The following is a 22,142-nucleotide window of genomic DNA, read 5'->3' as shown; positions in this document are numbered from 1 at the left end:
AGATTAAAAATTTTCGTATCTCAACAAGAAGTATGAAGTTGGCCGAAGATGTTAACGTAGAAGAGCTGGCCAGAGAAACGCGTGGATTCGTTGGTGCCGACAGTCACTCTCTCTGCAGAGAAGCCGTATTCCATCAAATAAGAGAAAAGATATGTCTCGACGACGTAGAGGACGGAATAACAGATGAGATTATAAATTCTCTAAACGTGACAATGAGTGATTTTAGACGTGTTTTAAAAAATATTTGTCCGAATGTTCTGCGAGGATGCGTAGTTGAAAATCCTAACACATCTTGGGAAGATATTGGAGGTTTAGATGATGATAAGAAAGAATTGCAAGAATTAATCGAATATCCGGTAAAATTCGCCGATAAATTCTTAAGATATGGATTGTCACCTTCTCGAGGATTTCTCTTATTTGGACCTCCGGGATGCGGAAAGACCCTTTTGGCGAAAGCGATGGTTTCCAGTTGTGCAGCCAATTTCATCTGCATTAACGGCCCGGAGCTTTTGAGCAAATAGTTTGGAGAAACAGAAGCCAACGTGAGAGAGGTCTTCGACAAAGCTAGAAGAGCCGAACCCTGCGTGCTCTTTTTCGATGAAATCCACTCCATAGCTACAAAACGCGTTAATTATGGCGGAGATAACGCAACGTCAGATCGTATTCTCACACAAATACTGACAGAAATGGATGGAATAAATCTGAATGACAACATATTTTTCCTGGGCGCTACTAATCGACCGGAAGTCATCGACTCTGCCATTCTAAGACCTGGACGTTTACATCAAGTAATTTATTGTGGCCGTCGGCCATATTGTAAATATGTCTTTTATTATATATATGTATTTTGTTGTATATAATTATAATTCTATTTTATTTTTGTAATTTTCTCTATTTTTTTTGTCTTATTTCCTGCTAGAACTTTCTTATTTTATCTTTCTTAATCCCCGTCCCTTGGGTGGGATTACCGATACGGGGGGCGCTTCTAGCCATCATCAGTGTTGGCGACTTTTTCAGTGACCTGCTTCAGAAAACGTATTTTTGTGAAACGTTCATTATACAATAATTTTAAAGGTTTTTAAGTTATAATATTAACTATGGTATCATTAAAACTAATATTATTGCTCTTAATAATGGCTGGAGTCGAAACTAATCCTGGCCCGATTCAGCACTCGCCAGTTCACACAAGTCAAACTGATATGCAAAAAAGGGGGCGTGGAAGACCGAGGAAGGAACACGCACAGAGTTCTGAAGAAACAAGCCAGCTAGTGGATCTTATTAGCGAAGAATATACTCCAGAGGAAGAAATTGGAAATAACAAAAACATTACGGGTAAATCTAGAATTGAGGATTATTTTACAACATCGGAGCACAGTGATTCGAGATACTCGTTAAAATCCATCTATTATCTAATTCAGGAGAAGTTTGAATTGTTGAATCAAGAAATTCATTCAATTAGGCATGATATTAGCTGTATACAAAGAGATAATATGAAAATTAAAGAAGAAATGGATACGATTGTACAAAAAATTCAGCAATGTGAAGATAAATGTGCAGTAAAACAAAAGGTAAAGTATGGCCCTGGGGCCGGTGAACAAAGGAGGGAGGCCAGTCTTGGTCGAGCTCTTGACGAGAGAAGAGTGTGCTCCGGATCGCGTGTAGGACGATCGACGACCACGAGTTTTTGAACGAAGAGATTGGGCTCGAATTCCGAAGTGAAAGGACTTGAAAGAAGTAGCGCTCTAGATCAAGTGTAAGACAATCGGAGGCTACGAGGAACCAAGGAATCGATAGGAAAAGATTCCTACGAGAGAACTTTAAAAAAAGCTATCGAGATAATCAGACTAAATGTCAGCAGAAAGGACGGAACATAATAATCAAAGGAAAGCTCCAAAGTGGTGTCCCACTCAAGGTTACGAATTCAGGAAAACAGTGGCGTGCCGTGACATTTGATGATAGGGAAGCTGTGTTTCTGTAAGAAGCCGACTTTCAGGGGCAATCAGTTAATTGCGCGTCAGTGATGGTCTAGGGTCCATTCGTACGTGCGAATGACAAAAATAAACAATTTATGTACTGTACTTTAATTCTAAAATACAAATAATACATACATAATACAATTATAGAAAAACTTGTTTCTTTTTTTTATTTTCTATAAATTAACTCTATTCGGCGATGTTTTCCCGCAAAGTCGTTAATTACTTTATCATAAAAGTCACTCGTCGTTGATTCCATCAACGTATTTAAAAGTTCTTTTTCTATAGAAAGCAACGCTAGTGACGACAATCTTTCCTCCGACTGAGTGTTCCTGGCGAATGTATGAATTCGCTTCATTGTTGAAAAACTACGCTCAACGGACGCACTGGTAGATGGTATTGTAAAAATTAATGATATTAAACCATATAATTCTATTAGTACGTCTTTGTTTAGGTCATCATTAATTATAATATTTTTTATGTCTAAGAGTGACTTGCCAATATAGTCCGGACACGAATATAAATATTGCAATTCACTACGTAATTTACATAAATTAAAAAATTCTCCATAAAATTTACGTAAAGCATTAAAACTCTCTTCGGGAAATTGTTTTTCATAATATTTAAAATTATTAAAATCTAAAAGTGATAAAAATTCTAGAGATTTTATGTCGGCAAATCTGTCAATACAGTTTTGTATCAATGTATCCATTATTTCATAAAACAGACGTCTATATAAATCCTTTTTAGACTCAATATCAGTATGTCTCATTCCTCTTTTTGGTTGAATTTCTAAAAAAGTTTCATCTTTTTTCAAAGTGTCCCAAATCAAATCAAAATCATTTCTTTTCTGTCGTAAAAAATCAATAAAGTGATTTATTCTAGTAATACAATATGCTATATTAAAATTTTTTTTGTAATATATCAAAAAGGATATCTGAATGTGCAAATATTTGATGAAAAACTAGTAATAAAAAGTGAAAATCAAAATCTATTAAATAATGGTATAATCCTCTTGCGGCAATTGTAGTATCAGAATCCTATTGTTCTGGACTTTCAACCATATTCAACAACAAAAGTTTTAATTCTTCTTTATACTTCATAACGCAGTTTACAATACTGCTATTGTAATTCCATCTAATAGGTGTGGCTGAAGGAAAACGCTTATTGACTTCTAGGTCTAAGGCGTGAGATCTTTTAGGAGATTTAGAAAAAAATGAAGAAAATCCTGTCATAGTTTGAAAAAATATTTTACATTCTTTTATATATCCAACAGATTGAGAGAAAACTAGGTTCAATCTGTGAGCATAACAGTGTACGAAAATAGCATGTTTGGATATTTCTTTAATTTTAGCTCGGACACCATTATGTTGTCCGGCCATTACGGCAGCACCGTCGTATGTTTGTGCCACTAATTTTTTAGTGCATTGAAATTCGTCTAAGTAACTCTTAATGTGAGTGAATAACGAATTTGCGTCTCTGTTCTCACTCACATCAGTAAAGCCCACAAATCTTTCTTCGACGTTACCGTTTTCTTTCACGTAACGAAATACAGTCGACATCTGGGCTCTGTGGCTAATATACGTTGTTTCATCTACAATTATAGCAACAAATTTTGCGTTTTCAATTTCTTTTTTAATTTCTTGCAATAAAACGTTTCCTAACGAATTAACGAGCTCATTTTGAATTTTGTTCGATAAGCCAGTAAAAACTGTAGACTTCTCTAAATGCATTTTTAATTGATTATCTGATGTACTTAATAAAGAAACGAGTTCAATATAATTACCTCTGTTATTAGATTCAATACATTCCCTATGCCCTCTAAATGCCAATTCTTGCTTTGCTAAAAAGCATGTAATATCTATTAATTTAGATACAATATATCTATTAGCCGTAACTATCTTGTTATAATTTTCAATATTAATTTTATATTGTTTACTAATGTTAAATTCTATTCTATTTTGATTTCCAAATTGCTTCAATTTTACGAAAGAATCGATGTGACATTTACGATTTTCGTGTCTTTTTCTAGCTTTACTCAAATTATTTAAATCGTCAAAGTCATTCTTATTCCACACACTGATTTCATTTGAAAATAATAGGCAAGGCCAACAAAACAATTTTTGCATTTTTATGCATCCACAAAGCCATTTTACGTCTTGATAAATTTTATCGTGAAAATGTCGAACAAATTTTTTTGTCGAAGTACTTATATTTAATTTAGGCGTTGGTCTTTCTCTTTTAATAATGGCTTCTTTTTCATTATATTGTCTTGAGCCAAAACTTTTTTTAAGTAAATTTTCAATATCACAATTACAGTTTAAATCGCTAGCCACGATATAAGGGCTAAAATTAAAAATAAAATTATTAAAACTTACTTAGTAAAATAAAATTTGTGATGGATATACAATTATACATACCTGGTACAAAATATTCAATTGTATGAATATACTTTTGCGAAGAAACGTATATAAAAATAACATAAAATATTGTTTATTTTTAAATATTTAAACAATCCACTGAGTTAAAATTGCTCCCTGCGAGTGGCTCACGAATGGAAACAGACGATTTTGGTAGGTGTACAGTGAATGCATGCATGACAAATCCCGAGGGTGCCGATACCGGTCAATGTCAAATGCCTCTTTTGTCGCATCACTAGTATATCTCAAAGGACGCGACAGGGCCGTTGTAAATTTTAAACGTTTCTCACCATAGATGTAAATATGTTAAACTTAATAGTCATTTGTTTTCTAACAGATTTAAAAAAACTTTTTATAAAAACTTTACTGCAATTCGTTTTAGTACCAGGTGTACACGGAAATCAGTTCCCAACTGTACTGAGCTAGTAATTGCTTCGGTTAAGCTTTTGTTTAAGTCAGCAGGGTTTTACTTATGTCACCATTCCCTAAACTCTTAATTATTTAACTACTTCTTAGTAGAAATAACTCGAAACCAGTTACTTTGTACTCGAATATCTGTAGTCTTGGGAAAAAAGTGGAAAGAAATTTTTATGACAACCGATACTTAGATCGTACATTTAAGGAAAATAAATTCTAGAGCTTTTTTTGTACCATTGTGCGTCTCATTCATTAAATTTGGTTGTAAATAATGATATCCAAAGTAACAGTTAATTTTTTAACATTATACAAGAATTGTACACGTTTTTTCTGCATTCCCTTACAGATGGGACATACTATAATCGTAATATCACCGGTTGAAACCCGTAAGTAATATAAGATGGGAGAGCGGAATAAATATATCAAATATTTTAATGGATTTTTTAAAACTCCCGTCAACTATACAGAACTATCATAAAAACATGCCAGTAAACTCCTATCGGTTGGGTTAAGTTATAAATCTAGTCTAGGGTGGGCAACCTTTTTTATAACACGGGCCAGAATAAATTTTACGTTTTTACGCGGGCCGTAGTAGTTAATTGACGCCTTTTTGTGACTCGTAATTTTTTTAGTCTGCAAATATGAAATAAATAAATAAAAAGTTTATACTACATTTATTTCTCTTATCGTTTTCGAAAATTACAAAGAATTGGAAAATTAACTATTAATTAGTTATTTTTCCAATTTAATAATCTATTAAAGATCTCGCGGGCCGGATAGAAACTTTTCGCGAGCCGTAGCTGGCCCGCGGGCCGGGGTTGCCCGCCGTTGATCTAGTCTACTCGTGATTCACGTAATCGGGCGAGAGCGGCCGAATATCTAGCAGGCAGGCGGCTAAACAGCCCACAACCGCTCCGGGATATAAAGCTGTACTCTTTACGAGTGTGTCGCTTACCCGGTTTAGCCGGGTGAGCTAAACCGGGTGAGGTTGGTGCACTGTAAACCGCATGTGCTAATGCCTATATAATCTGGCTGATTGGAGACTGACCCGGTTTCGACATTCCTTCCGCCACCGAATTATTCGAATATACAATAGCAATCTTATCGTTTTTTTCACATGTAGTATAGAAATTTGTAAAAGATACATAATGCAGTTATAATAAAATATTAATTTTAATTAATTCAAAGTACGTTAAAATATGAAAATTTATATTTTATAAAATTCAAGGGAAAGTCATTGGAAGGTGGAATCGGCGCTTCCATCGCTTCCAATGACGGCACGCCACTGCAGGAAAATCCCGGCTATCTCTATTTTCCTTTTAGTCTATTCTTATTCCTTTTTTCTTCTTCTTTAGTTGTAAGTAGTATAAGAATTAGTTTTAAGTTTCGCCCCGTGTATCATTGTCGCGCTCAATTGTCTCGTTGTTGTTAAATCGAAATTTTAACGCCTGTGTGCACAGAAATTGTTTGTAGCGTTGGGATCTAAAAGAAAAAAGAACCTGTTCAGAGCGATAATAAATTTCTTTGTGATAAAAATAAGATTTAACTGTATTTATTTGTACCATTCTGCTCGCGGGACCTCGTACTTGTCGCTCGAACATCACATTATGTTTCGTTGCTCGATCAATCGGCCAGGAAGAGCATTTTGACGGCTGCTCTGAGACGACGTCCACTTTCAAACGATGTCAATTTGGACTCCATCGCTAGAAACACGGATGGATTAAGTGGTGCAGATTTAAGTCAAGTTTGCAGGAAAGCTTGTAAATTAGCTTTAAAAGAGAATATTGAAAATTCAGAAACAGGTGAAGATTTCATTGCCGAGATTGGAATGCGTCATTTCCAAGAAGCAATCAAACAAATACGACCTTCCGTCAACAGTGAGGATCTTCACAGATTTGAAGAATTTCTCTACAAATTTAGAAATCATAAAGATTGTTGCATTTAGATCTAATAGATCGATATTCGTTATGGATAAAAATTTAAGAGATTTACACTAATTTCATTTTTTGATTTATTCACTTTTTATTTAATCACCTCAAATTAAAACGAGCAATTGTTTTATTGTGACATCGTAAAAATGCCAGACCAATTTTTAATTAATTAAATTTAATTTAAAATATGCTCTCCATCTCAAATTAATACTGTAGTGTCATGTCCCTGTATATCATACTTTTCCTTCAACAATAGAGTCATCTATTGTTGGGATTTACAATAGAGGTTATCTATTAACTGCTTTCAGGGAAAAGTTTGAATTAAAATAACGTGACTTTTGGTTTGCACCAGAAGTTTGCATATAGTTAATCGGGACGGGAGGCCCCGATTAACTATAGTTTGTCTCGGATTTCATCTATGTAACTCCGTTCTAGAAATTAAGGAAATTTATAAGTCTAAATTTTTTCAAATTTCAGCCCAATTATTTTCATTCTTGTTCACATTAATTTAAAAAAGTCAATGATAGGATAAATATAGGAAAAAATTAATTTCAACTAATGAATATCTTTGCCATAAAATTGTCATCAAACAATTGAAATCTAATAACAGTTGGAATGACATTGAATTGTGATAAAACATATATACAGATTTAAAAAAGTAAATAACTCGATTTTTAGAGAAAGCACTGAAATGGCATGTAAACCCATTTTAAAACTACTACTAAAAAAGTAATTATATATTTCACTCTTCTACATCTGATATCAGTGGATGCTATATGAAATATGAGTAATTGTTTTACATTTTACTAATTTTGTATAAATATTATAAATTTTAAAAGCATTCAATTAGCACTTAATGACAATTTTGTTTTAGTGTTAATGAGCAAAATAAATAAATAATTAATTATTTGTTGGACTGTCTGCTGACTTTAAGTTAGCAGATGATATACAGTCAAACCCGTTTTTATGCGGTGGATAGGGACCGCATTAAAAAAATCTCACGAAACTTCACTAATGGCTGTAAATAATAGTTTTCGCAACACAATTAAAAAATATTTTTTTATGCGGTCAATAGGGACCGCATTAAAAAAGTCTCACATAGAAAATAACTCAAAACCGTACGAAATAGAATTTATTGACAACAGATGTCAGCACTTGACTGCATCGTCTGGTCTATCGTCTGTTTTACATATTTTTGTCCAGGTGGTGATTTGTTGACTTAAAAAGTAAATTATTTCATTTTTCGCATATTCATGCAATAATATTACTATAATAAGTGCATTTATGCTATAATAAATTTATTTAGCTATAATAAGTCAACGTGAGACATGACGAATCGCACGAGACTAGTCGCCAACTATACCGCACAAATAAAAAATCGCACAAAAAAACCCTCAAAAATTAAAAATTCGCATAAAAAAATCGCACAAATAAAAATCACACATAAAAAGACCGCATAAAAACAGGTTTGACTGTAATTTAAAAAATAATAATCAAGCACTCAATTGTCTAACTGAGCATTTAAATAGCGTTTAATTAGCACTTAATTTACAATTTGGTTCCAATTCATTCTGCTAACTTTTGTCTGCCAGCTTAAAAGGGGGATGTATCGACGAACTCATTGGCACAAGCGTTTAGACCCCGAACGAACATTACTTCTAAATTATGCCGCTGTGGCAAATAGCGCCAATAGCCGGAACCCGTTTTGTGATTATAATTACTATTAGTTAAAAATGAAAATAAGTTAAATTTTTAGATAGACATCTTATGGGCTGTCCATAAATTACGTCCGCATTTTTCTTGAAAATTTTACTCCCCTTCTCCCCATCGTCCCAGTATTTCCAAATTTCCATAACCCTCTCCCTTCTTCGGACGTCCAACAAAACTCAACACCCTTCAAAATCGTTACCACTTTATGAATAATAAAACATGTAAACTGTATAAAATTTAATGAAATAAAACGGACGTCTATTGAAGTTCAACTTCTCCCCTCCTCCTTGACCGACTTTTCATAACCCCCTCTCTCAACCGAACTAAATCCGAAACTTTTGAATGCTGTTCTGTTTCTCAGTACTTTTTCATAGAATAGCTTTAATTCTATGGTTTATAACATGTTTTAAGCATACTTTTAACATAACAGCAAATACCTTGTAATCAGTGGCAAGCTACCATATAGACCGAATCAACTTGTGCCTCCCTAGGGACTCAAGTTGATTCGGTCCCTATGGGCCCCGATCAACTTTGCCCATTTTATCAAGAAGTGAAACAAAAGGCTGAGGAACAAAGTATACAATCATACATTAAATTTCAAGCAGCCTACCGCCCTGGGGGACCCGGGATCGAATCCGGACGGGTCGAGAAATCCCCAGGAATTTTTCGGGGGGTGGTCCGTCCGGATATGTCGGTCCCCGTCCCTCACCACCCGGCCGCCCCATTGTGGGCCTGGCCGAACCCATAATGGGCTTGCTATAAGAGGCCCTCTTAGTGCCCACTGGGCGGAAAGAGTTAAAAAAAAAAAAAAAAAACATTAAATTTCAACATATTGAAAATAGGTTATATCAGTATTCAGAAAGGACCCGAAGAGACCAGTTCACAGGAAAGACTTTATTGCCGCGTTTTCTTGGGTGCTTAAAATGTGAAGCTCTTCTACTGATTGTAATGCTAATAACATTCTAAATTTGAAGCATTATTTGTAATTATGCTACATAACAAAGTTCTCGAATTTAGTTTCGGTTTTAAATATGAAGCCGATTGCCAACTAAATTTTATTAGGAAATATTACAAAAAAGTCGATTGACGACTAAATGTTTCCAATCAAGCGGAATATTTTCTCCATCTGCATGCTTGTTATTTATAATTACAAAACAAATACAGTAGAAAATTATTTGAATTTTCTCATAATTTCGATTTCGCAAATTTCCTCCTGGCAACACTTAAACCTTCGAACAGTAGTACGTAGTCGTCTGCTGTCATTTGTGTGTAGGGGTGAATGTTTGTTTAAGAAAATCCCAACCCGGTTTATTATTTATTTAACATGATTTTATGCCTCGGACCGTCCGGGTCAGGTAAGACTGTTTTATTAAAAACTTTGCAAGAGGATATATACAGTGATGTAGAAGAGCTTCCTTCAACTATTCCCACAGTTGGGACTAACATCATAAACGTTAAAACAAACAATAATAATTCAGTGACAGTTCACGAATTAGGAGGCGAAATGGCACCAATATGGGATAATCATTTGAATTCTTGTCAACATTTGTTGTATGTGATTGATATTAGCAATTTGCAACAAGTTAGTTGTGCTTGTATTTTGCTTTTGGAAATATTATCCAAGTTAGAGCTAGAAAATATGAGAGTGTTAATTGTGTTGAATAAAACTGATGCTATGAACACACTGACAATGAATGAAATGAAAGGATTACTTAGGTTAGATGATATAAGTAAATATGCTAAACAGAGAATTGATGTCGTCGAAACAAGTTGTGTTTTGGGCGAAGGATTAGAATTTATAAGAGATTGGTTGAGTCAAGTAAATGCGTCTTAAACTGTCAACTTTATATATCACAGCAGAGCACCCAGAGGGATGCCAAGGGCCCTGGCACCCTCCAAAGAAAAAAGAAAACAAACACTAGAAAATTTTCTGAAAACCTTTTCCTAATTAAAATTCATCTTCTATTTATACTGTCGTATCTTCTATTTCTATACTACGTATGAATTAGTGGTCACGTGAGGTGGGAATTTTATTAAATTTGCATTAAAATTGTTTTATCTGTTTAACTTGGCTCCCCGAGATTAAATCTCAAGTTTGCCACTGATATGTCGCATACATATAATTTTGTATATACACAGTGTAAATTACGAAAAAGTGACACAGTTGAAAATTGAATTAATCACATCGTAGCATTATTTGTATTGTATTGTCTCCAATGTTTATAATAATAAAATATCTTTTAATATAAATAAATAAGAAATATATTATAGTTTTATTATACTAATAAACACAATAAACACATATACCAATATAATAAATAATTACTTATTCACATTAAGAATAAACAACATTAGAGTTAGAAATGTTAAATAAAATTATTCTGAAAATTTAACATTTGTAAAGTATAGTTAATTTTGAAAAGTTTTAAAATTAAGTAGTTTTTTCTGATTTATATATAAAAATATTCTTTGTAAAATTTTTAATTATGTAAACAACAAAAGTCAAAAATATTTTATTTTTCATCATTCTCTAAATCAGGGGTCCCCAAACTTTCTGTACCTAAGAGCACATTCTAGAATACCGGCCGGACGGCGGGCACCATTTATTTTTTCAAGGTGAATTTATATTTGGACATAGTTAATAATACATACACATAATGTACAGAAAACATTTAATTCCAAAAATGTAATAAAACATACACAAGACTATTAACAATAATTTTTACAAAACAAGTAATTACTAAACAATGCATACAAAATCTACAAAGTATAAAAATTCTTTATAAAAAATATAGATCTGAAAGGCAATGCCAAAAATTACATTTAATTTCATTGGCCATTGCTTCGTAATTAGAAGAGTATGATGATATTCCTCGTAAGCAATCATCAAGGTGTTCATCTGTAAGTCCTGATCTGTACTTTGATTTTATGATATTCAGAACGGACTGGTTTATTTCATTTCAGGTATGGGAAATTTGGTTGGTGAAGATTTGGCGCGAGGGAAAAAAGAGATCAGTCGCATTTCGCTTTGTGCTTTTATCTGTGTTGGACGCCATTTCTACTTTTGAGTGGTTAATCATTAAAAACGAAAAAACTTTTACATAGCATTTTATTGAAAACTGAAATATTTTTATTTTTATCGTGGTCGCACAGCGGCGGGCACACGTAAAACGATTGGTGGGTGCTATGGTGCCCGCGGGCATAGGGTTGGGGACCCCTGCTCTAAATTCTGCAATATAAAATTAATTAGATATATTAATTAACACATTAGCTAGGACGACATTAATATTTAAAAAATGAAGAAACTAAAACATCTTCATTATGTCTTTTTACAACAAAACTATCTTTTTTCGGTGAAGTTGTCCTTTTATTAAAGGCTATTCATCCACTGTAATATGCAGTGCTGTAGCTAGGATTTTGGACGCCTATGGCCAAGAATAAAAATGGTGCCTTTTTAATTTTTGTTATTAAATAATAATAAAAATGTTGGTTTATTTCAGAAATATATGTTCGTAGAAATTACAGATAATAAATACTATATAAATATAATTATAGAAGTTTTTTCGTGTTATTAATTTCGAATACATATTATTCCAAAACCTTCTCGTTGGCGCCTTTATTAAATCGGCGCCTATGGCAGGGGCCATGTTGGCCATACCCTAGTTACGGCTCTGGTAATATACAAAAAAACATTTAAAAACATTACATGATAATGGTGCAGTAGTAAGATATTTTAGTGGCATTATTTTACATTGTAATGCTAAAAAGGTCAGAAAATCTGGAATATGTACTGTACACTAAATATCAATTATCTCCAATAAGCAAATCAATTTAAGAAAATACACACATAAAAAAGGCAGATGATGATTTAATGCAATTTGAATGTAATGTGTTTCTTCCTTGTTTAACTATCTTGATTCTTAATGATACTGATATATTATAATGACATCATTAAGATTCAAATTTGAACTTTAGATAAAACAATTAGAAGCAACTATTTTTAGTACAGTATATTATTACAAATAAATATAATTCTAAACAAGAAAAAATGTAATAGAAATGTCAGAAAAATGTTTTTACTTTAGACACAACTTGTCGTAACAAAAAGTAGATACCATACCAATTTAATTAATGAATACAATTTTAAGATCATACTCTAGTATGCAGTCACCACAAAAAAAAAAGAAACACTGATGGAACATAAGAATTTTTGACTTAAATATTCAAATGTTCATTCAATTAATCATCATGATTTTTTATTAACAAAATATTGAAATTGTATACAGGTACTCCTCACTTTACAACCTATCTGCTTAACGACCACTCACACTTACGACCAATCGAGTTTCAACATGCAATTCGGGGAATTCCCTTTCTCAGCTTGAGTCAATGGCGATTGGTGACATGAGCACTAAGCGTACTATAATAGGCTAATAGCATACTATAATAGTCTTTTTATGAATAAATTTGAAGTTTGTTGCATAATTTGTATAATTTTACAATGATCCTATATTCGTGGCGCAAATTCTTCGCTTAATGACGTAGTCGTCGAAACAGAACTCGGTCATAAAGTGAGGAGTACCTGTACACTTTTTTGGAATCATTATAATCTATTCTTTAATAACGTTTTGAAAGAAGTGTGTCTACAGTTCACACTATTCACTGACAAAAAAGTTATGCACCAGATAGAAGTGTCTTATTACTGCAAAATTCAGCATATAGCTATGTCTCTGACATGTATATAAATGATTACAGTTGTGGAGTGATTGCATGCCAAGTAATGCCATCAGAATGCCTTAAAATTGTTAATCCAGTATCCTGAAAAAAGGCTTGCAGAGATCACTTTGTTCAGAATTTTCATGATGTTGTTTGGGAGGATTGAATGCCAGGAATACCTGTATGATAATGATATGTACAACTGATACAGTCTTTCTCAAACTCTATCATATGGCTGAGGAAAGCAGGATAGTAGTTTTGGTAAATTGCTTACATCTGGGATATTCTAACATGACTTTGAGATGAAGTTTGGAATAGTGGATATATCAGGGTGCACATACATTGTAGACAGGCTCTGGATGCCCTAGATAGACCAGCAAGGAGAGATTGTCTGATTATGAGATTAGTAAAAATAGCTGTAATAGAATCTTTGACAATCAGAGATAGATGAAGCCTCATTACAAAACCTTATCTCTTCCTGTACCATTGACAGGTGACTAGCAGAAGCAAATTTGCATGGTGACCACTATGCATCCTGCCATTAGTATCCCAACGTCATTGGCAGTTTATCAGCAAATGAATCTATTTTGGGATAGATATCCAGGTTAGAATGTGGAGTATTGTGCTGGTGAGCAGTTCAATCTCACTTTTATGTGAAGGAACATTGGCAGCACAGTGGTATATTCAAAAAATCCTGTGTTGTCTTTCATGACAGGGTTGCAAACACCCATTTTCCAGCAAGATCAGATCAGCTGTACACAGCTAAGGTTTCCTTGGAATATCTTCATCATAGTGCCACATTTCCTCAGTCTGCCCAATCACTAGATTTACTATCTATCAAGCATTGTAGGACCAAATAGGATAACAGCTCTGGCCATCTACAAGTGTGAGTTGTAAAAAAAACAAGCATATTTGACATCCAATATAACTTCTTAAGCCTTTTAAATTTCTGGTACTCAATACGAACATTAACAACCAATTAACTAACGTTTTCGATCGCCTCCGCGATCTTTGTCAGGTTTTTTTTCCGACGGTTTTGAAATAGAATGCAAATAGAATTCTTTCAAAATTCAAACGATCGAACCTCTCCCGCGTGCAATAATTGCGAACGATCCAACATGCATTTAATCTCCATGATACCATCATAAAAATGACTCTGTCCATCCGCACAGGAATACTACACTACTCTGAGATGCTACCATTGCGGGTTCACTTCGGAGACATATCGCCACGCATATGATAAAACGTTGCCATCCTTGAAATTAATACATTTCCCTGATTTTGACGCCTTGTAAATCTCAAGGGTCTCCAAGGCCCTGATGCAGTCCGTGTCGAATGATGTTTTAATGAGGCTGGTTTTATCAAAATCTGCCTTTATATCGGGGTTGGTGGCGTACGTTGACAGGGCGGTGGTGTGTCTTTTTTTGGCAACATCATACTTGTGTTCCGAGATTCTTCTTTGAACGGACCTCTTGGTAGATCCGATGTATATTAGGTCCCTTTGGGACCTGTGATCTCTTATCGGGATACTATACACCCCTGGTGCCTCTTAGAAAATCCGGCTTGTCTTTGGCGTTCCTGAGTAGCGAATAGATCGATTGGGTTCTTGAGTACACCAAATTGGTGCCCTTCTTCCGCGCTATTTTCTTGTATAGGTCATGCATACCTCTGTTGTACTGGACCACTGTGCGCTGGTTCGGTCCCGAATTGGACCTATCCCGTGCCACTGAGGCGTGATGTGCCGTGTTTGTATTACGGAAGTTACGCGCTAATCTACGGATGAGGCCACGTCTGTATCCATGGCTATCGGCTATGTCTTCTATGTGTCCCAGCTCTGTGAGCGTGTCCTCCCATTTAGAATTATGAGTGTACGCCCGTCCTAACTAACGCCCTGAACGCCGCAATCTTATATGGATACGGGTCTTCAGACCCAGCAGGTATGTACATAGGTAGGTAGTCGGGCTTGTAATACACCCGCGTTTCAATACTGTTTACCCTGAGTTGAATGGCGACGTCTAAAAAGTGCACATCGGTGCCCGATAGTTGATCTAGTTTAAGCGTTAGCCCATACAGGTTGTCATTAACAATGCGCAGAAAATTATTGCACGCGGGAGAGGTTCGATCGTTTGAATTTTGAAAGAATTCTATTTGCATTCTATTTCAAAACCGTCGGAAAAAAAAACCTGATGAAGATCGCGGAGGCGATCGAAAACGTTAGTTAATTGGTTGTTAATGTTCGTATTGAGTACCGGAAATTTAAAAGGCTTAAGAAGTTATATTGGATATTAGATGTACCGGTATGAGGATTGTTTTCTAAGCATATTTGTCTAATAAGTTTAATTATATATACAGTAATATTCCTTATAGTATCACATTACTATCATAAAAGATAAAATTTATATATAAGTATTAAATGAATTTTCAAATAGATACCAAGATGAAAATTATTTATAAGTTTCAATAAATGCTTTGTTATATCTATAAATTAAATTGTATAAAGTTTAATTCTTTCTTCATTTATAACTTGTCAAATTTTATTGTTTTATCTATAAATTACATGTAGTCATTTTAAGTATTCTTTAAGACTATTATTGAAAAAAAATATAAATTTTATTTGAATGAGAGAGTTTTATTTTACATTGATGTTATCACAATTAGTAAATGTAAAAATGACAAGAAATTGATTTAAATACATGTCATTTCAGATTATAGGACTTATAAGTTTAATTCCTGTTTAGTTTAAAACAAATGATGTTATACTGATTTAAAGTAAAATGAAGTAACCTATTATGATTTAAAAAACTGATTGAACAATGAATTTCAAATACACTCAAAAATTTCTGATTTAACATAGTCTACATAAAAAGGGACAATTTTTTCCAATCTATTTTTATCTAATGCATTTTGATAAATCTTTTTTTTTTTTAATCTCTATTTGATTTTAAGAAAAAATGTTCATACTTCCTTTTCCAGAAAATTTCTTTTAAACAATATAGTACTTAAAATTTGTATTTAAGCCCACTACACACACACATTTTACAATTTAGCTGTTTTTTTACGACTTGAACATGTTTAGCAAGTCTTTTATTCCAACTTTTCCATGAATGAATTAAATTTTTTCTGACTGATTCAAAGTTTGATGATTTGTTCATATGGTTGCCTTCACATTTTTTTGAATAGGGAATAGTTTTTGTATACCATTTTGTGTTAAAAGCTAGAGACATTTTGATGTTTATAAAAAGTCAAATATAAAATAAAATTTTTGTGAACAGAGCAAAATTTAATAAATTTTATAAAGTTTCATATTCTACAGCTATAAGAAAACTTTTAAAAAAAAAAAAAAAAAAAAAAAAAATCGCTCTGCATCTTTTACATAAAATTGTGATTTCCTGTTGGTAATGAATTCCCCAGTCTTCACTAGGCTACAGATAACCGAACACTTGAATAAAAATAATAAGTAGAAGTTAACAAAAACAAATATGTTTAATTATAGCTAAGCTGCTTTTGCATGTATTCACATAGAATATATTAGGAAAAAAACAGGTGTTTAAAAGTCATTTTTATCATTAACAAATAAAAATGTGCATTCTAATTTTACTTTTTTTAAACCAGAATACAGTGATAAAAAAAATTTGCTGAGTGATAACAGTGTGGGATGGCTTAAAAGCATTAGATACTTTTTCCTAAATTTGTGCTGAAATGAAAGTGCTTCTTATATGCCATAAAATATGTTCAGTTACAATTGTCCTTTCTTTGGTTTAGTAACTAAAATTGAAATATTTTGTTTAAACTTATCCTATTATATTAATTGGCTATTTTTACTGGTTTTTTAAAATCCGGAACCAATCGTCATTTTTCCAAAAGGATGGTATTGTTTTTACATGAAGTTTTTTGGGGACATAGTTACCATTTAAAAACAGAATTGGGTGTACAACATTAGAAAGTTCTTCACATATACTACATAATCTAACACAAATGCATTTGATGAAGCAAAAGTTTCAGAAATACTTGAATACTTTGAAATTTTCATAAAAAACATTGTACTTTAAAGTTTAGTTTTTCACTTAACCATCTCCTTTTTAGAACTATTTCAATCATGTGTTTTTAACTAACTTTATGGCAACTGACATTAATATTTAAAAGTTACATGTTCTAAATTTAAAATTATTATTCTCATCAATGGAAACTAAAACAAATATTAATATGATTATGCAACAGATTATAAATAGACACAAAACATAAATTTTATAAATTTTCCAGTTAAATAGAATTGTTCAAAGAACATACATAGTGTTTTTTTTTAACATTTATGAATAAATTTAAAACAATTTTATTTTTATATAATATAAAAATATACATCATATAATACAGTACCTATCACAAATTTCTTTCTTTACCATATAGTATTTACAGTAAATGATAAAATATTTTCTTTCAAAAAATAGTGGTAAGTACAGTTAAGATTCTGTACAGCATCATTCCCAGTAATGCACAGAATAAGGTAGTTATGCTTCTTTGCATTTATACAAATTAAATAGTAATGGCAACTTGGTCATTGTCACATTATGAAAAACCACATTTGTGTTAATGTTTTGAAAAACAATCATCAGGATTTGGAATGAAATAAGCCATCTCTGTCAACAGTTTCTAAAAGTGGACATATTATTGGTGATTCCACCTGAAATTAAATTTAAATAAAAATTAGACTAATAAAATGTTATATCTTTAACTGAATTTTTAATTTGATATATTTCTTTTAAAAATATATATGCTAATTAAAAAAATATCGAAACTTTGACAATAGGATTTATAAATTCAAATATTGATTTCGGCATTGAAAAACATTTTAATTAAATTACCAAAATAAAATTTAGATAATTTATAATTTGAAACTGCTTTTGCATATTGTAAAGAATGATAAAAATAAAAAAGATGCTATTCATTAATTAAACAAAAATATTTTGAAGATACAAAATTTATCTTCATGAGTTTGTCGTTCAAAATTAGCAGTGACAAACAAAATAAAATAAATTTCACTTAGAGATGACTTTTCATTTGAGGCTATGCCTCTGTAAACATGCATGTGTTTATTGGAAATATACAAAAATGCAAACTAAAATAATACACAGTACATTACTTACTCCTAGAACATATTCACAATATTTTGGTTCATTCAAATATAGAGAAACAACATCTGGGTGGCCTTTAATTTCTTTACATCTTTAAAAATAAAAATATGTTGTTATTTTATGGAGTCAAAAGTTTCTAAACTATTCTTTCAAAAAAAATTTTACTAATTAATGTATATTTTATTAATTCATTTTTATAATGAACAATGATAATAATATATGCTTCTTGGATAGAAAATTAATTTGTTTAAAAATATGTATTACATTCAATTTACATTATGATCAAACAAGGTTTAATTTTAATTTATAACCCAAAGATCATGCATGACACAAGAAACAATAATTTACAATTACAGAATTATTATTATTATTTTTCTTTAATTAGGTACTGTACATGGGATTTTTTTCTTCACTTCTGACTTTCTGCCCTGTAGGCCTAAGAGGACCTTTTATACATGGGGCAGCTGGGTGATAAAGCACAGGGTTTGCTATATATCTGAGAAAGAGTTCCCAAGAAAAATTCCTGGGATTTTTTTGTCCACCTGCATTCAACCCCAGTCCACAGAATGGAAGGCTAACACTAACCATCTGGCCAGCTAGGCATATGGATAACTTTGACAAAAAATATATCAAGTGAATAAAAAAGACATTTTTCATTGAACAAAGGTAAATTTGAAATCAATTAGAATATAGTTTTTGAAAAGATTATAAAGGATAAATAGTTATATAAATATTTCTTTTGAATTTATCTATGGAAAATTTTGTAAAATTTTTGGAGGTATATCTAATTAGTGTATAATAAATCACAAAATTCTTTCTTTCATAAATTTTACTTACTTTAATCTAACTTCCGTTTGTCTAGGTTTTCCTGTAATATCACATATTGTTCCTTCACTATAGAAATGAGATACCTGTCTGAAAAAATTTAGATAATTTAAAAAAAATTCAATTACAATATATTATTCAGATTCATAACTTTAATTATAGGTTACATATTAATTCAAATTACATTATAATTAAGATGAAAAATGATAATTATAATTTAGTTAAACTTTTATGTATAATTTTTTATTTTTAACTTAATTCATTAACACATCATTGTATTTAAAATCAAATTTACAATGTAACAATTATTTATTGTGACATCACAATGCTCTCATTTAGTAGCATCTTGTCCCTGTACTGTACATCATACTTTTGCTGATAACAATGAAGTCGTGCCAGTCATCTAACTTCATTCAGAAGCAAATTTTTCAATTGAAATAATATGACTTTCTGTTTAACTATATACAAACTTCTGTTCTAATCAGGTTTGCTGCCCTTAAGCTTTCCACATCTGGTCTTGACTTTCATCTACCTAACTCCATTCTCGAGATTAAGGAAGGACAGACAGACACCAATGGGAATTTACAGGTCTACAATTTTTGAAAATTGTAGCCCAATAAATTAATACATTCTGAATGTATTTGTTTATTGAACTTAATTACAATACAAGATCAAATGCTTTATAATTTACAAAAATTCAAAGAAATATTTTAAATAAATAATATTTTAAAATATGTAATTTAATAAAACAAATTCAAAATTGTGGATTTTAGAAATATTTAAACTTATGAAAAAAATCAATAGAGTTGAACCAGTTCTATTTATATAAATGTAAATTACAGTATATAAATTGTACGAATCTTATCAAGATTTTCTATCATGACTAGTTATGAAAATAATTGTAAATATACCTTAACGATATATTTAGTTATGAAACATTGTTTACAGTATTAAATTTATATAAAAAATGGGGGGTTACTAGGGGTTAATAATAATTGTGGAATTTAAAAACAACAGAATGTGAACTTATGGAATGAAGGGACTAGAAATAAGTATTTGTCTTTTGAAAATGAAAACCTTTATCAGTAAAGATTGCATAAAGATGAAAAAATGTTTATCTTGGTAACTGAATCTTATATGTAATTTCATACACACAGTAGAGCCACAAACAAATCAAAACATTTTGGCATAAATTTTATTACACAACACAAATTTCTGCACCACCATATTTTCAAAATAAGTTTCTCCTGCAGATACACACTTATGCTAGCATCCATATTACTCGTCAAGGCAATCTTGGAAATTGATTTTGTGATGTCTTAAGGGCTTCCACCTCTGCTACTGATAACATGATAAGGAGCAAATTTACTTCCCTTGTATTAAACTAAACTTTTATACATAGGCCTATAGCATTTTTGTGTTTTTGTTGTTTTAGTATTAATCCTACCATACCATTATTTAAAAATAAGAATTAGTCTTAATTTATTTAGGTAGATATCTGATAACATAAGTCCTTTTGGTTACTTTTCAGGTGTACAAATGTGAGCGAGCCTTATCAATGATAAAATGCTTAAAAGAAAGTCGTGATTGTCATGAAATACATCCATTCAATGGACCATTGTAAAGCTTATTACTTTCCAATATGAAGTACATAAGTTATCTTAAAACTTGGACCCCCACAGTTCTTCCTGCTGATTTTATTTTCCCTACAAACTCCCAAACCTTTTCAGCAATCTAGACAAATTTTGCATTGTCAGTGTCTACAATCCTCCAAAAAAATGTATACTACTATAGAACTTGGACCATCACTCCTTCTCTCTGATTTCACCCCCCCACAAATTACCATACCCTTTGACTGATTTTCACCAAATTTGGCATAGTTACTCTCTGCCACACTGCAGGAAACATATGCTACCCTATCACGAAGACAACTTAACCCCCTGAAGTTACTGGGCAACGCTTGGCATTCTCTGCTAGTAATTTATATATGCATATGCATATTTTAAAATTGTAATTTAATATCATATTTGGGAATTTTATTTATCTGGATATAAAACTTTTTCTATCGTTTGGCCCAAGGTAAAGATTAGGAGAAAGTTTCTTTGCCTAACCCTAAATAAAAAAAAAAAAACAATACCAAGACAATAACACTTAACAAATCTGAAAATACAACTAGATAAAGTTTATATTGAACCATAATTAATCAAATACATATTTAATTATACATAAAATTACAGTCTATTTAGCTTAAATATAGCAGTATCATTAATACTCATCAAGCATAAAAGTTTTATGAAAATATTGAATTCTAAGTATATTTTAATATTCTGATAAAAAAAAGAAAAATATTAAAACTTTTATTTATACTTTTCAAAAATAAATATTGTAATTAAACTATTATAATAATACAATATTTGATCTACAGTCAAACCTGTTTTTATGCGGTGGATAGGGACCGCACAGAAAAAAAAAAAAAAAAAAAAAAAAAATCGCACGAAACTTTACGAGTGGCTATAAAAAATAGTTTTCGCAACACAATTAAAAAATATTTTTTTATGCGGTCAATAGGGACCGCATTAAAAAAGTCTCACATAGAAAATAACTCAAAACCGTACGAAATAGAATTTATTGACAACAGATGTCAGCACTTGACTGCATCATCTCGTCTATCGTCTGTTTTACATATTTTTGTCCAGGTGGTGATTTGTTGACTTAAAAAATAAATTATTTCATTTTTCGCATATTCATGCAATAATATTACTATAATAAGTTTATTTAGCTATAATAAGTCAACGTGAGACATGACGAATCGCACGAGACTAGTCGCCAACTATACCGCACAAATAAAAAATCGCACAAAAAAAAAACCGCATAAAAACAGGTTTGACTGTACTTAATTAATTCATACCTTGGTATTAACCCTTCTTTGGGTCTTTTTGAAGGATTTTTTTTTAACCATTCAAGATGATGATCTATTTTCCAACTTCCTAAGAGAATAACAGTACGCTGTTTATTTTTTTC

The 22,142-nt window shown here is 31.8% G+C and overlaps 4 protein-coding genes and 1 pseudogene across 4 annotated transcripts in view; 3 read left to right on the top strand and 2 right to left on the bottom strand.

The window, feature by feature from the left end:
• LOC136969541 (tubulin-folding cofactor B-like) overlaps nt 1–22,142 on the top strand; it is a 389,641-nt gene that overhangs the window by 18,426 nt on the left and 349,073 nt on the right. The window lies entirely within an intron of this gene.
• Nucleotides 33–521, top strand: LOC136969675 (transitional endoplasmic reticulum ATPase pseudogene; annotated as a pseudogene).
• On the bottom strand, nt 3,014–3,706 carry LOC136969674 (zinc finger MYM-type protein 1-like). Its single transcript, XM_067263957.1, has one exon. The coding sequence runs from the start codon at nt 3,704–3,706 to the stop codon at nt 3,014–3,016; it is 693 nt and encodes a 230-aa protein (XP_067120058.1).
• Nucleotides 9,693–10,680, top strand: LOC136969688 (ADP-ribosylation factor-like protein 16). The gene has a single exon (XM_067263967.1). It carries the CDS (start codon nt 9,776–9,778, stop codon nt 10,283–10,285), a length of 510 nt encoding a protein of 169 aa, XP_067120068.1. The 5' UTR covers nt 9,693–9,775; the 3' UTR covers nt 10,286–10,680.
• Nucleotides 17,482–22,142, bottom strand: part of LOC136969534 (endoplasmic reticulum lectin 1-like) — a 30,147-nt gene continuing 25,486 nt past the window's right edge. Inside the window, exons 11-14 of the mRNA XM_067263726.1 lie at nt 22,030–22,142; nt 19,134–19,211; nt 18,309–18,387; nt 17,482–17,845 (exon numbers count right to left, since the gene is read on the bottom strand). Of these exons, the coding sequence (XP_067119827.1) occupies nt 17,774–17,845; nt 18,309–18,387; nt 19,134–19,211; nt 22,030–22,142 (342 nt within the window). The 3' untranslated portion in view covers nt 17,482–17,773. The remainder of the gene's footprint in view (nt 17,846–18,308; nt 18,388–19,133; nt 19,212–22,029) is intronic.

This window comes from Centruroides vittatus, unplaced genomic scaffold (assembly GCF_030686945.1).
Source record: "Centruroides vittatus isolate TY-2023 unplaced genomic scaffold, ASM3068694v2 contig_18, whole genome shotgun sequence".
Lineage (NCBI taxonomy): Eukaryota > Metazoa > Arthropoda > Arachnida > Scorpiones > Buthidae > Centruroides > Centruroides vittatus.
Note: the sequence above shows the minus strand (reverse complement) of the source record. Positions and strands in the feature narration are given on the sequence as shown.